A 14,995-nucleotide genomic window follows, 5' to 3' on the forward strand; every position below is an offset into this window, starting at 1 on the left:
TCAATGGCACTTAAATTTTGAAAACCCCGAACTTCTACTGAATATAAAAGTATAGGCAACACAAGTGAGTCAAAAATCTTCAACTGAAGGTCTACTGGAAGCTGAATATTTCTAATTTTCTTATAAACAGCAAACATTGCTTTTTTTAGACTGCTCAATTAATTTAGATTTAGCTTTAAAGTAACTTCCGTTGTAATTAATTAAAACACCCAAATAAGGAAATTCATCAAGAATTTCAATTTCTTCATTACACAATGTAAAATGGAAGGCTGTACGACCTTTTCTCTTTGCAAATGTAACAATTTTGGTTTTGTTAGTATTAACATTAAGCTTCCAGGTATTACAATATACTTCAAAAGTATTAAGAGCAGATTGAAGTCCTTCCGCTGTTTCAGACATAATAATGGTGTCATCTGCATACAAAAGAATAAACACTTTTAAGTACATTTCTATATTTTCACTCAAAGTTTCTATTGTTTGAAGGCAATTAACATTATTTCCTGCAAGAAAATCTTCCAGATCTTTAAGATAAATTGAAAATAAAAACGGTGATAAATTTTCTCCCTGTTTTACCCCGATATTACAATTGAACATTTCTGACAATTCATTTCCATTTTTGACACAAGATTTAGTATTTGCATACAAATTAAATATTACTTTGAACACCTTCCCGGTTATATTACTCTTTTGAACTTTGGGGTTGTGAATATTTGTTTTTAAGACTTCTTTTTATCAATTTGTTAGCTAAAACAAGAAAACGAATATCCGATTTGTTGGGATTTAAGGTAGCGCTATACGTAGTCGCCCCAGCCGGTTCGGCTACCCACGTAAGAATCGCTTTTCTGTGAACTTTCAAACAAGCCCATTTAGAAAACAAGATGTCCATAGAACAGACATAGCTAGCCTGGCTTTGTTTGGCTGAAATTGACTCATCCAAACAAAATGGAAAGAAATTCCATATGTTTCTATCTAACTGGACCCAAATCTTCTGCCCCAAACCATTTATACAAAAATCACTTCCACCAAAACATGCTTCAAACCAAAGTGGAACAGAATCCTGCAATTCCTACAAAAGAAGAATGATTTTGTTAAAGAATTTGCACTATTACACATACACTGGTCCGTAATAGTATGGTAGATTACATGTCCAACTTATTTTGAATTTGAATCTTTGATAGCATAAATATCCATTTTTAAAATCACAAACAAAAATAACCACCTTCACTGATTATCATAAACATCAGAATGTTACAATTCAGTTCAATAATACATATTGAATAAAAATATAACATCTTATTATATGGGTGCACATGGTCTGTTATTTCGAAGGACGCGCCATTAAAACCCAAACTGTTAACTCCTGTGGTTTTTACTTGGACAAGTGTGAACTATAGCCACCTCTATCATGAGCTAATTTCTCACCATCTGACTCTATGTCCAATATGATTTCACACATTACTACAATTAATATCCGAAGAAATCATCTGATATTGTCAGGTTCGTATGATAAAGACGCCCATGGATTTGATTAAAACTAATTAAACTGCGAGACAATCTAGAATTTGAAAATACATTTGGACACTACAATTGTTTATTACAGTCGCAATTAAGATTTGAAGATATACAACTGAAAACTCTTGATCAATGATTCGAATCGGACGGGATCTGCAATATTTACCGTTAACTATATCTGAAAGTAACCCATTACACCAAGGAAAAGGAGGACAATGATTAGAAATTCATTAACCACAGCTTTTTCAAAAAGACATTTTTTCTCTCCTGTGGCAATGCTTCTATCCAATATAAATACATAGTACAGAGCGAATCTCGAATTCATTGAACTTGTACATTTTATATCTCGTTCAGATTTATCACTTACATTCATAAATAGCAGTCAATAAGTCAATTCATTTATGTAATCCATTTGCTTGGTTGTTACAACATCAAGCAACAAGTCCGTTATTTTTATGGAAGTCCAATGTTATGATATACAATGTACTAAATGCGATACTAGCACGCAAACATAATTAAATATCTTAACCAAGTCTTGAAAGTCAAATATGCCGATGATTGGAAAGGAAAAAGCACCGCTTGCTAATTCGTGGTTTACTTACATAATTGATACAATGTAGCGATAATGAAATGGAAATTACCACATGTGCCACCCCTTAATAGTAAATTTATAATTGACCATATGAGCTGTGCAGATGATGGCAATACTGTGAGAAAATAATTACTCTGTGTCCATGGGAGGGGATATAAATAGCCATGGTATATAATGAATAGTCAATTTAGAAGATTTTACTGGAGTTACTCAGTATCTCTCTACATATATAGGTATACGTACAAATGTGTGTGCACGTGACTGTATCTTCATTAAAATGGGATATGAAATAAATTTCGAATGAGAAGATATGTATAACTTTTCACAGTACAACAATTGTCATTACGGCCATTACCTAAGGATCACTTCGACTGATAGTTACTGACACGGAACTGGTTCTACAAATTATTTATAGAAATATGGATATTGACTGAGAAATAATTGAAAAACAAAGAAAGCAAACAGACAACAAAGCAATTAGCTATGACATGTACGTAATCACTTCCGCACACCTTTTTCCGAAAATCTCATCAAATCTCGTACTACTTCTTTAAAATTCCCGAATGTATCTGAAAGCATTCTGAACCCAGATAAAACGAAATCAATGTCTCTTTTATAATCACGGCTGCATGTAAACTTCTCGTTAAAAATAATTGTACATGTTAGTAACAAGGTCAACATTGTATATACATTGTACAACTTCTTCATGATTCGTCATTCTTGTTTTATTTACTGTAAGTAAATCAGTCCGTATAGATTCACACCCATGGTTACAAATGTCAGTCGTAAACTATGTATATATACATTTCATTAATTACATAAGAAATTCCTTATTTCGAAATATCAAATGTACTTTGATCAGAAAACATTATGATTATGTACTATATTAAACAGCATTCTGTCTTATTGACTCATCGATACACGTACATTGATGCCGTGTTTACCTGTACTGAACTGAAATTATGTGCCATTTTCATCTAAAAATGACACAACTAATTTTTAATCAAGGTTTGTCAAAGTTATATCAATGTGAGGGAAAGTTACTATTCTCGATAGCCAGAGACATACATTTGCAGATTTATATATAATATTGCTTTTATTTCACATTGAAGTTGTCAGAGTAACTGTTTTGTTCAAAATTTGGTAAGACTATGAAGGGGTTCATGTGTAAGCCCTCTTCCACTAAGGATGCCTCTGTCGTTGGTGACCAGTAGTGATCTATTTAAGTTGACAGACACCACGGTACGTTATAGGCTCACTTGGCCCTTAAGGCCCTTAAATGACCAAATTCCATCTGTACCTCTTCATAATGCTATTGAAAATACCATTTTCTGATACAAATAGGACAACACAATTGCGGGGAAAAATTAATATGAGTGCACAACTGGAACGGTATGTGTATTCGAAAGGAAACTTGTGAAATTTAAGATGACATTCTGAAATAGGTTACTTACTGAGACTACGAACGAAGGATGCTAACAGCTAGCCGCCGATTTTAGATTCACAATGATTGATATTAATTGGTGTGATGTCTCGATATTAATTGGTGTGATGTCTCGTGGTATATCGCATTGCACACATTTTCAACCTTCGACTAAAAATGCAGTCATATTTGAAAGTTAAGAATAGCGAGAATTTCCAGGAAGAGGGGGACAAAATGGACTAACCTTAGGTATCAATCGACATACTGACACGCAAACAAGTGGTATAAATAGAGTATATATGTTTTAATATAGGTCTAATTGCAAGCCAACGTTTATCAAACGTGTCACTAAGTTATACCCGGAAATAATCCAACCTATCGACACCATTGGGCTTCGTATCCAATGACGATGTGATGATACAAATAGGGATACACGACTTGTGACTCTAGCTGGTAATCTTAATGAATTTGAATATTAAATGCAATATTATGTCAGAAAACATTAATTATTAGGTTTAACAAGTTGTTTCTAAAAATCGACGAACTTAGTCTGATAATCAAAATTAATATTTTGATAAAAAAAAAAAACGGCCCACGCTGAATCCATTTGTGTTAACTTCATATGAGGTGGATGATACGCAAGCTTCAATATTTTTTCCATGTGTATCGTAGAGGAATTACAAGTCTCATTTTAATTAGATGGAATATTTGGTATGCGTTGTACTTTTCAGAGACAGGAAGAAAAATATGTATTATTGACTCTCCAACTTCTTCTTCATTGTTATTATTATGACATTCTTAACGGTCCGTCAGCACATAAAACGTCATAAGGGTCATTTATTAGGATTTATTAGCATAAATAATGGACGCAGGCTTAAAACCTCTATGTCCATATCAAACATTACATATTGCATGGTAAGTAATTCCTGTGTAATGGCTTAAATGTACAATCATGTATAGAAACGGATATTTTTCCAGTGTTCATCTAACCTTATTTCAAATTTTATGACAGAGTCCGCATTTATTACTGTTTGTGGTAAACTATTCCACAAATCCACAACTCGGTAACTGAAAAAGTGCTTTCTAATATCAAGGCGACATCGTTTTTGGAATATTTTCTTGTTATGACCTCTAGTTCTGCTTATACTGTCCATTTCAAAAACGTTCCTTGTTGCCCTGCTATGATATATGTTGTTTACTATCTTAAAAACGTTAATCATATCTCCTCTGGTCCTTCGGTGTTGAAGTGTCGGAAGATTTAGTTTTTTCAGCCGTTCCGGGTATGAGAGATTTTCAAATCCAGGAAGCAGTTTTGTGGCCCTTCTCTGTATGTTTTCAATAAGTTCTATATCTTTTAATTTTGACGGGCTCCATACACTGGCGTCGTACTCCAGGTAGGGTCGCACTAGAGCATTTTAAACATTGACTCATCAAGGTAAGAAAAATATCTTCTAATTAGTCCTAGTACATGTATACTGTTTGCTTTGTTAACCACTGACTGTATGTGTGCTCGGAAGCTTAAATCCTCTTCTATGGTGACACCAATGTACTAACGTGCTCCAGCTGAATTTTTTCTCCTCCAGATCCTTCCGTATAATAATTTCATTTTTGGGTTGCCTTAATTGAAAGAACTTTGCATTTGCTAGGGTGGTATTTCAGTAGCCGTTCGTTGGACCAATTCTGAAGATTATCTAAATCATTTTGGAGTATTTCGATATCATGTTCGTTGTTTACTTGTCTATAAAACTTGGTATCATCAGCAAAGAGTGGCGATCGAGATTTGGGTATTTCAGGTAGATCGTTGATAGATACAACAAATAATATGGGACCCAATGCGCTTCCTTGCGGGATACCATTCAGTACTGGGTATGTTTTAAAGGATTCGCCATTGACAATTACTCGTTGGCATCTATTGCTTATAAAGTCTTGTATCCAGTTAACAACTTGAGGACTTATACCATATCCTGACAATTTCTTCAGTAAGCGTTGATATGGCACTTTGTCCAACGCCTTCATGAAGTCCATGTATATGACATCCAACTTCCCGCCCTTATCTATTATCTCTGTCCATTCTTCTAGTACTGTTAGCAACTGCAGTTGTGTTGACCTTCCAGACACAAAACCAAACTGTTTGGGGGTCAGAAGATTATTTTTGTCCATGTGCTCAACCTTACAGGTATGTAATTTCCTGGGTCAGACTTTGATCCTTTTTTTATAAATGGTCGTTATGCTTGCCTCTTTACCAAGCCTGTGGCAGTTGCCCCTCTGTTAATGACTTATTGAAGATATCTGCTAAAGGTCAACTTATATTTTTCCTTATCTCTTTCAGAATTTTAGGGAGCATTTTATCTGGTCCCTGTGACTTATTAATATTTAGATTCCCTAGCAATTTTCCCACAACATTCTGATCGCATATGATTTCCTTGAAAGGGTAAGTTAAATTCCATCAACCGGGAAAACACACAGCGATCCAAAAATGAATTAACACCATACAAACTAAAAGTGTACACGTCGTGCTTGTGCATGTCTATTCATATTTCTTTTTCATAGATAGTCAATTTCAAAATGTAACCCCGGTAAAACACTAGCTGTAATATAGTGCTCGGCTAGCGAAAACATTTCTTTAGGTCGATCGGCTGAGCGTCAGACTAGTAAGTCAGAGGTCCCCGGTTCGAATCCTAGTGGAGACAATGAAATGAACAATGACTTCTGTTACATTGACGCCCACGTAGAGACTCGAGAATAATACTTGGCGTCACTTTCACAAGTACCGCTGTAACCTCTGGAAACTCAAGGACGAGTTATTTCTTTGAGGGGGAGTACGGCCTGGTAAAATACCAGCCGTAATATACCGTTCGACTAGAGAGAGCGTCAGGCTAGTAAGTCAGAGGTCCCCGGTTTAAATCCTAGTGACGGCATTAGAATAAATCAGGGCCTCTGTTACAAATACATTTCATCAACTTTCATCACATGGATATTCATGACTACTTCAATGCTATCCAGTGGACGCCCTTTAACTACATATTTTCAAGCTGATATTGCCTGTCAATAAATTTGCTTACATTTTCAGGAGCCGCTCCTATCGTAAAGAGAAATCATGATAAGTTTACAAACGATGCCGTCTGCATAGAAAAACAGCCACATTGGAATGTTTTGCATAGTCAAACTTTCAAGAAGACGGAGAAAGATGATCCATTTTAAATTCCAAAAGACGTTCTGACATCGTAAAAGATGGCACTAGAAATGTTTTAAAAATATCTGACCTAGAGAACGAAAGTTATGATGTATTAATATTCTTAATAGTATGAGTTGAGATGTTGACACGTTCTCCCAATTTCCAAACATACCAGGTTATAACTCACTTTGATAGGTTTAATACTATCTAAATCAAAACGACTTTTTTTCCACAAAAATGTATCCCGCCAGTATCCAACATGCTGACACGATTGAGTTTCGTATCGAATAACGATATCGCTTCACAATAGGAATGTATCTCTTTTGTGACTCCACCCCAACTTGCCAATTAGTTTATGCGTTCTAAACACATGGCATTCACCAGATTGATCAAGTATTGTTTTTCAGATCGGCCGTTATATTGTATGCCAAGTACTCTGGGTTTTTCCCTATGAAAAAGGTCCGCTCACCTTTATCTGCGCAGTTTCATACTTATTAATGGTGTTAACTCAAGCCCAGCTTCAACTGACCACAAGTCCAATCGTTCGTTGATTGGTTGGTTTTTCGGCTCTGTGACTCTTCCCGTGTCCGGATATCGTTTCACCGACGAACGTCAGTGTTCTGGCGACTTGAGGGGGCGACCTGCACCCCCTCAGTGGGTTGGAACCGTCTGTAGTTGTGATCGTTCTAGTTTTGGAAGACCATTCTCGGGCCTAATGATGCCTCATTTTAACTCTAGCAGTTGAAGCATGTCCAGAATCTGTGTTCGGGGCCTATCTAATATGTGGTCGGGCCTATCTAATCTGTGTTCGAGGCCTATCTAATATGTGTTCGGGACCTATCTAATCTGTGTTCTGGACCTATCTGGATTTGGTTTGTTTTCGGGTACCAACCGGACTTTTTTGTATACTTCCGGGCCACAGTGTAGTGGTTTACGCACGGACACCGTGAATTGTATTTATCCTGGTGGTGAGAGAGACCGAAAGGTAAGCTTTCTTCCAATTTTCAGATAAAAGTGAAACAGCAGCCTTGTGAAGTATTCCACAGAACTGGTATGTAATTTAGACAGCTAAAAGGCCCGCTTCGTTACGAGTACATGCAGGTATCAGGTGTGTGTCAGTGAATAGGTTGCAGAAAAGCCACCAACCTGTTGCCAGCAATGGTCACCTGTACCATGCTGGCTTTTATATAATATGATATGGTGATAATGATAATATAATACCTTATTTAACTTACAATAAGCCAAGGGAGAAAACACAGAGTATATATTACTGACAGTAAGAGTGTGGGCTTATTGCATGACCTTGATAGTATTGGCCTATCACACATCAATATGAAGTCAGAGTGTGGGCTTATTACACCATGTTGATGGCAATGGCTTAAAATTTGACTACACATAAATATTGTTAAGTTCATTACAGGCTTGGGCTTATTGCTTGCTAAATATGGCATTGATAAATACATACAAATACTATATAAATACAACAAACACACCAGCTTTGTTCCAAGTTTATTGATATCAATGACTGTATACTCTCAGATAATGACATATTTCCATGACAACCTAACAAGAACTACTATACAACGTAGGTACATCAGCAGCTAGGGAGCCAACAAGTCTATGGATGATTTGACACAAGTCGCCATCGTAACACAAGTGTTTACAGCAATGGTGTGACCATGTACTACTTTATGTTACAGACATATTCAGGGGTAGCATTATGGGATAGATTGAAGGAAAATCCAAAACGACCTTTTTCTATTTTGAGTTATCTTTATACAAGAGATTCACAGAAACATATAAGAAAATGGAGATCCACCTTACAGCTATATATAAAACATGGTCAACTAAAAAAAGTTGTACATATTCTCAATCGCCATAGTAACCAACAAAACACTCACTGTGAGTCACATGACTAGAATGAAACCTCAGGACACAAAGTGTCTTGATTAAAGTCTGGAGGAACGCTACAGTAGGTATAGGAATGAGTAAGACACAGCTGCTAACAAGATTTACACCTGCTAATGAGATTTTATAATTTTGAACACAAATATATATATATGAAATACATGCTACCACACCCTTGGAGGGTAAAATGGATACTGAAAACTCAAAATAGTCCAAAAACTGATTGTCATCTACCGGTCACGGTGAAAGTACAAAACAGCTACTGGCCAACAGCACATGGCTAGCGAGATCTAAGGGGTAGCTACATACAATCATGGTCAGTTGGAGTGACCATCTAAGCTCAGTTATCCACTAATTGGGTCAGTTTCTGGTCAAATGCTGTTAAAACTTTGCCAGGCGACTTTGTATCAATTTTGTAGCTGGTTGAATGTTATATGCAGATAGTGAACTGATAATACAAATTATTTCTTGATACACTTTATAATGAGAAATGATTTCTGTTAATTGGAGAGAATTTTTATATAGAAATCTAATTTTTCCTATAAATTGGTTTGAATTGATCTAAATTGTCCATTTCCCACATTGTTTACGATCGGATGTAATATAACAATTCCTTCAATACATTGACAAAGTAAACAGGATTAAAATTTAATGACTTTCTAATAGCTTTAAAGAATATTACCAATCAAATTTTTAATTTGGTTTGGAAATGGCACTGATTAAAATCCTGATTTCTACATTGAGAATCCTAGATATGAAAAGGAAAATTACAAATATTTAAATTTGATTCATCAGTGATATACTATATATTTGATTTTTAGATAATTTTCTTTATGTTATGTGTGTATGGGGTGGTTCAATTACATATACATGTATAAATGATTATTTCCATTTAAAACATCAAATTACCTACATTTAAGTAAAGCACTCGTCCCTCCATCTTGCAATTCCATCTCTTCTCTCACGTTCTCAAGTTAAATACTATTATCATCATTAGTATTATGCACAAAACTAAGAATATGTTACAAGTTCAAACTTGTCTTCACAAAAACAAAAGAATTATTTATAATGGTAATATGTAATAATTGCATTGCAAATATTTTTAATAAAAAAAAGGTCTTGCACATAAAATTCAGCACATTCAATGAGAGGTGAAAACAAATGAACAATGGCGTTACCACGAATACGATGACCTAATGACCGACTAGTGGGGGGTTAAATGAACAATGAAAGAAATGAAATTGCCTTCAACAGTGACTGACAATACTAATACAATACATATTTGGTCGTTTATAGGTATAATGTACAACACTTGTGGAGTGTGTTTAGAAGTTAAGTTTGTATTGAAATAACAGACTTATGTTACTATAGAAACCAATATTAAAAACATCCATGTTTGATAGGAATGGTGTTTCTTATCTGCTCAATATGGATACTTGGTAGATATTAAAAATTTTGGCAAAAGATGTGAATTTTGTTTTATTTAATTGGCTTCCTTTAATTTTCTGTGGTTGTGTTCGGTCCCCTTGTGTAATAAACATTGGTCTGAAATTTCAATAACATTGCAACATATCACAAGGATGCTACATGCAAGAAATATTGACTGATCGCAAATCTCATGTCACAATATAAATTTCTACTGGCTCTGCTTTTTTATCCAGTCATTTAACGGATAAATAGGATGTTCGTGTATATATATATCTATATATATGTATGTGATGTTCATATTGCGATATATAAAAATTAATTCAATATAAATACTTCCAGCTATTGTTATTAAAACAATGTATTCAAACATGGCAAATCAAAAAATAACATATAAAATGTAAAAATGGAAATGAATTCTCCTGTTGTTTTATTATAGACACTTTTCACACAAAAACATGTACAGGTACATCTATGTATGAATGCAATTATATATCCTTTATTCATATGATCATCCTATATCATAAGGTTTCTAAAGTAATCATATTTCCCTTAGTGGTTTGTAAGGTTTTGTATTTAATAACAGCCTAAATGACTTCCAATGAGATATATCTAGAGTGCAAAATAAAATCCCTTCAAAGTTTCCACTAAAGTGTAAATTTTTCCATAGATACACTAGTTCCTACTGTCTGGATTTCTTGGTTGACCATACTGTGACCTCTTGACCTTTAAACCCATGTGTATGGTCTCTCCATCACATCTGGACAAAACTGTTCTTTTTAATCCAATACACATCCCTCTGGAAGGAACACTGATAATACTGTATGTAAATATCATGATGAAAATTGAAGATGATGACTTCACTGGTCACGAAATTTCTCCTGTTTGCAAAAGGAATATGGAACAGATATTTTGGTTAATCATTATCCATTGTTAAAAATCAAATAGGTATTGCTGAAACTTGACAATGAAAAATTCTAGCACATAATTCCAATATTGAGTGATAATTTGCATGCCTTTTGTTTAACATCACTACACTGAGAGACAAACCTGGGGTAATGGTCACATTTATTTCTTGATAAATAATATTCAATTATCTGGAACTTGTAAGTCATAAGCCAATCCATCGGCTAGGTTTCCCAAGCAGCCTACTCACACAAACATGCATTCATATCACTTCTCGTCTTCCTTACATAAATAACCCTCCCTGAATCCCTATATACACAAAAACAGACTCAGAATAACACAGCACTTTGTAAGGTTAAAGCACAGTGACAGCTGACCAATGTTCTATTTCTGCTTCGAATTAAAGCAATCTGTTGCTATGGTGATGACTATCCGCTATCAATAGTAAACCACAATTTTTAAAACACAGCTAACTAGTACAGGGTGTCAGAGTTTTAGGGTCAAAGTTCAATACAATAAATATTGACACAAGTGCTGACAGGTTGTCATGGGAACATAATGTAATGGTTGACTAAAAAAAAATTGATTCGGTGGTTTTAATTAAACTTGTTGATCAGGCAGTTGAACAAAGAGTACATTTATCACCCACACTCTACAGAAAGGCAAAAACAAAACAAAGCACCATAACTATCAATAAATCTGTAAATGAATGGTCTGATCACTGTTTGGTCTTCGTGAACAATTTGATACAAATGTCCATGTTTCCCAAAGTGAATGTCTTAGAGCCAATATTCCATCACAAACCCAAAGGGCAGATAACTCATGTTTTCTCTTTAAGGTTATATTGTATCATGATCCGTTCCGCATACATGCTCCCATGCACACCTGATACTATCTTTGGCAACATAAAGATGAAGGGGAGTGTACACTGACCCACATTACATTGTATATAACATTGTAAGTACCATATGTTTTAAGTATATATCCTATGTTATGTCTATAATGCTACACCAATGGTACTGAAATGACATAAAAAAATTCTAGTCAAAATGGCCACTGATCCATGTTACACTGATCCATGTTACACTGATCCTACGTGAGACTTGCCACTGCTTGACAGGCCTCCGTTAAATGTTATTTACAGGTCCCGCATCTGGTGTTGACCTCACTATGATGGGAAAGTCATGACCGCATCATGAGTGAAGTGACTTGGTCCATTTCTAAAATCACCAGAGGTCAAACATCCAAGATGTCCAGCATGTTTTTAACACACTTATCATTGGGTGCAGCGGTCAGTATAAATATTGCACATTATGCAATGACTCTTTGAGTCATTCCGACTATCGTTCATATTCTCATCTTCAGTAAAGAATTGGTCCTTTTCCTATATAAATATCCTTGACTACGATACTTGACAAATCCATCGATTTATGTCTTGTGCATTGTCTTCCTCGAATTGTCTGACAATGAATGACATATGGAAATTTAAACAGGTTGAACAACACAACCACAGAGAAAATTTGGTTTCCATGGTTTTACCAATACAGACACTGTTGATAAACACAGAATTATTTGGCTGTTGTATAGTCACATGGTCTTGACTGTGTCACATGATCGTGTCGCATAACATTGGTCATCATTACTGTCTCCATGGATACATTTGTGTTTGTTGGTACAGCAACATGCCTATGCTGCATAATGGTCAAAAGAGCCCAAGTATTCCAGGGCTGCTCGGTAACAGAACTGGTACTGATCCTAAAAAAAAAACAAGTCATTAATCCGACTTAATTTTAGTAAGAAAACTTCCTATAAAAGTACATGTACTAAGGGATAAAATCATTAAAGAAAAAAGTTTACGTAAAGTTTGATAGAAAAATAAGAATTTTCAATGTCATATGGTGACAAAGATACTGAACAAGGGTAAATGTTTTATATAAATGTTCATGATATTGAAAATAAAAGAAAAACACACTTTTGAGGTAAAACTAGGAAAAAAGGTGAAATACTACTTGACCTGTATGCTTGCAAGTTAAACTGTGCTGGCAACCAAAAGTCTCTTATCTTACTCTATCATTTCATACAATTGAACATACTAATTTGTGTCCGATAATTTTGACAGTGACAAGTATTGTTAAAAGTTGAGAATTGAAGTCTTTAAGCACAAGAAGTCTTTTTAATTCTAAGAACTCTACCTCTGTCTGAACCATAGCTGGTCTTTGCGTTCTCAGCATTTTGACTGTCTGGAACATGTCCACGACGCCCTCATACCGCATTCTCTCTAGAACTATGCTGAGTGTTATAAACACCCCTGTTCTACCAACACCAGCACTGCAACCAAAATGGAGTATTACAGTCATATAAAGTTTCATCTTATTGATATATATATATTCATTATATTTAAGTAAAGGAAATGTGCAAATTTGGTTGATCCTGCTGTCAGTCAGTGATGAAAATCCGTTTTTGGCAGCAGCATACTTTAATGTCAGCTGCATACAGTATTGTTTTCAAAAGATCCAATTTTTACAAGATCATATCAGTGATGGTCAGTACCCCTTAAAGCTAAACAGTTCACCACTACTTTATGATACAGAAAATGAGGATATTATAGGATGAGTACTGACCTGCAGTGGACAGAGATTGGTCCCTCCTGTCCAAACTGTTCCTTTGTCTTGTGGACTTGACCAATGAAGTCAATGAATCCCTCTCCAGATTTGGGCACTCCCTGCTCTGGCCAGTCTGTAAACTGGAACTGTCTGATGGTTCGAGATTGACCATCCTGTTTGTAACAGAAATATGGCAGAAATAAATATTTGTATAACTGATTAAAAAACATTGATGCCTAGGTTTATATGTAACAAAATACTATATATCAATCAATACTTGTGAGCAATTGTTTATGAAATGTTTTCTTATCAAAACAGTCGCAAAAAAATCAATCAGCACAAATATGTTAATTTCATAACAAGATGATCAGATATAAAACACTCATTAAAAAAATATCTCTACAAATAGTCTGAAGTAGTGAAATTACAAAAATTATTAGCAGTGAAAACAACTGGTTGACAGGAAATTCTTCACAATCTTTCTCTGAAATATTGTTCAAAATTCCTTGCAAGAATTTGATATACAAACGGTATGAAAATCTTCGCGCAAATTGAAGATAAATAATTTCATTAAATATTTTCATGTAAGAAAACAATTTGAAACATCACTGCCAAATTTCTGCAGAACTCACCCTGGCATCTGTAACCTTGAACTCTCTCAGGATATACTGTGGCATGTTGTACTCAGCCATTGGGTCGACCACAAAGTACTGGTATCTTGCTGACCGCTCACTGGGCCAATACTGGTGGCACTTCTCCTGTAACCATGAAACACGGACACATGTAGAATCTAGCTGCATTCAATAGGGCTTTTATTTTCAAAGAATTTCCATGGACTAAACTTAAACAGTTTCAAATTTATTTGTGTGTCCAGTACAAGGTCGAAATAAACTAGCTTTAAATAGATTCTGTCAAATTAGATACATAACACTGAAGCTATTTTTGGAAAATTTGATACTAACACGACCCATTTCTCGGAGCTTGGTGAGCATGACAATAATGGTTGAGTTGTGTTCCCAAAGCATCCTCCAGAAGTCCTCGGTAGTCTCAGATAGCGGGCCCTGGGTTGCCACATAGGCTTGGCAGTATTTGTACCCCTGTAACAAAAGGTGATAATGTTTGATATCTATGGAAATTTAGCACTTTGAAGCAAGAGTTGAAAAACCCAGATCTCTCAGAGTACTGGTTACAAAATTATCTAAATACTGCAAATAAAAAAAAGAAAACATTCATAACATATTTTTAACTTTAGAAATTTCATTAGTTGAAAACATGTTCTAAAAAATGGCTGACTAAAATGACATTATCTTTCTGTATTTGTGTATATTGTAGTGTTGGCCTTTTAAGAGATTCAGTAACATATATCTCCCTTGCTTTATTGGTTGATGTTCAAGAATATGGATTTCTGAATTCGCTCTGAAGCATGACAACATTTGCAGCCATGTAATACT

The 14,995-nt window shown here is 35.0% G+C and overlaps 1 protein-coding gene across 2 annotated transcripts in view; it reads right to left on the reverse strand.

Annotated features, from left to right (window-relative positions):
* Window positions 1–8,199: 8,199 nt before the first annotated feature.
* Window positions 8,200–14,995, reverse strand: part of LOC132562655 (tyrosine-protein phosphatase Lar-like) — a 68,647-nt gene continuing 61,851 nt past the window's right edge. For both annotated transcript variants that reach the window (XM_060227410.1, XM_060227409.1), the window contains 5 exons: window positions 14,507–14,641; window positions 14,177–14,302; window positions 13,563–13,717; window positions 13,134–13,269; window positions 8,200–12,696 (listed from right to left, as the gene is read on the reverse strand). In XM_060227410.1, coding sequence (XP_060083393.1) covers window positions 12,628–12,696; window positions 13,134–13,269; window positions 13,563–13,717; window positions 14,177–14,302; window positions 14,507–14,641 — 621 coding nt within the window. In that variant the 3' untranslated portion in view covers window positions 8,200–12,627. The remainder of the gene's footprint in view (window positions 12,697–13,133; window positions 13,270–13,562; window positions 13,718–14,176; window positions 14,303–14,506; window positions 14,642–14,995) is intronic.

The sequence above is a fragment of the Ylistrum balloti genome, unplaced genomic scaffold, assembly GCF_031769215.1.
Source record: "Ylistrum balloti isolate Yb309-2 unplaced genomic scaffold, AGI_CSIRO_Ybal_v1 Utg371472, whole genome shotgun sequence".
Lineage (NCBI taxonomy): Eukaryota > Metazoa > Mollusca > Bivalvia > Pectinida > Pectinidae > Ylistrum > Ylistrum balloti.